Source organism: Palaemon carinicauda, chromosome 11 (assembly GCF_036898095.1).
Source record: "Palaemon carinicauda isolate YSFRI2023 chromosome 11, ASM3689809v2, whole genome shotgun sequence".
Classification (NCBI taxonomy): domain Eukaryota; kingdom Metazoa; phylum Arthropoda; class Malacostraca; order Decapoda; family Palaemonidae; genus Palaemon; species Palaemon carinicauda.
This window is the reverse complement of record NC_090735.1, coordinates 9,393,788-9,395,208: the sequence shown is the minus strand read 5'-3', so window position 1 is coordinate 9,395,208 and position 1,421 is coordinate 9,393,788. Positions and strand designations below refer to the sequence as shown.

Here is a 1,421-nt window from a genome sequence, read left to right as displayed (position 1 = left end):
TAAGAATGGAATTCTCGTAGGTATAAAAATGGTTTCAGCGATATGTAATTAATATCAGAAAGATTTAAACGTCAATTATTTCTATTATATGTACAAATGTAGGGTAACTTATTTAGTTAAAAAATATGATAAAAAATCTCATATTAAATAATAAAAAAAAAAAGTACCCACTGGTCAATAGACCGAAATAATCCTCTAAAAGTTAGCAATAATAAATTATTTTTGTGCTGACAGGAACCAGCCAAGTACGACTTCAACTACGCCGTCAAGGACGACTACTCGGGCAACGACTTCGGCCACCAGAAAGCCCGTGATGGCTACGACACTCAGGGATCCTACTACGTGCTCCTTCCCGACGGTCGCCTGCAGAAGGTGTCCTACAACGTCAACGGGGACTCGGGTTTCGTGGCTGAGGTCACTTACGAGGGAGAGCCTCAGTACAATCCAGCGCCCTCTCATGCTTGAGACGTCTATTTATGAAAAGATGAACCGAAACTATTTATGAAAGATTTTTTTTTTTCAAATAAACTATCGATTAGATTAATATCGTATTAATTTGCTTACCCTTCAATTCAGTCGTAGGCTTACGGTAATTTAAGAATATCACTCAAATTGCTTTATCTATAATTCTTACTGTTCTTTTTATCCATCTATCTGCATATATATATATACATATATATATATATATATATATATATATATATATATATATATATATATATATATATATACAGGATTGAATGACATGAGTCAGAGAAAGGGCGGTGGCTGTAGTCAAATAGTTTAGGGATAAGAAAATTGATTGAAAAGAAAATGCAGACGCCGATAATTGAGTTTGAAAATATCTGCCAGAGGGGTAAGTTGAGAGTAAATAAGAAAAAGAAGGGATGAAAAGAATTGGAAACAAAAAATTGGAGTAATGGAAGAATTGAAAAGTTTTATACTTACAAATGGTTGATGACAAGATGAGAGAAGATGTAGGTTACAGAATAGGAATAGCTAGAAATGAAACAAAATGTGTACAAAAAATTGGTAGGATACTTGAGCTGTCAATGGAAGCCAAAGTGGAAATGAATGAAGAGATTATCAAACCATCTATATCTAATGAAAGTGGAGTATGAATGTTGAATGTGAATGAAATGAAAGAGGTTAAACCTATTGCGATAAACTGATTGCATAGTGTTTGCGTTGTGAGAAGAGCTGACATGGTGAGAATGTGGAGACAAGCAGTCCAAAGGGTTGGCATTGGTGAAAGACGATTTGGTCTTTTCAGGTGGTTTGGTATTGTGGAAGGAACAGACGGCTAGATGTTCGTGGAAAGATGGTATAATTAAGAAATAGGAGGTAGGATGTAGATAGTTTGGGCATGATCTTCGCACTCACCAAGAGAGATTAGTTCAAACTTTTAACTGGGCTCCACA

At 35.3% G+C, this 1,421-nt stretch overlaps 1 protein-coding gene across 1 annotated transcript in view; it reads left to right on the top strand.

The window, feature by feature from the left end:
• LOC137649903 (pro-resilin-like) overlaps positions 1 to 465 on the top strand; it is a 1,037-nt gene extending 572 nt beyond the window's left edge. Inside the window, exon 3 of the mRNA XM_068382843.1 lies at positions 235 to 465. Within this exon, the coding sequence (XP_068238944.1) occupies positions 235 to 465 (231 nt within the window). The remainder of the gene's footprint in view (positions 1 to 234) is intronic.
• Positions 466 to 1,421: the final 956 nt, after the last annotated feature.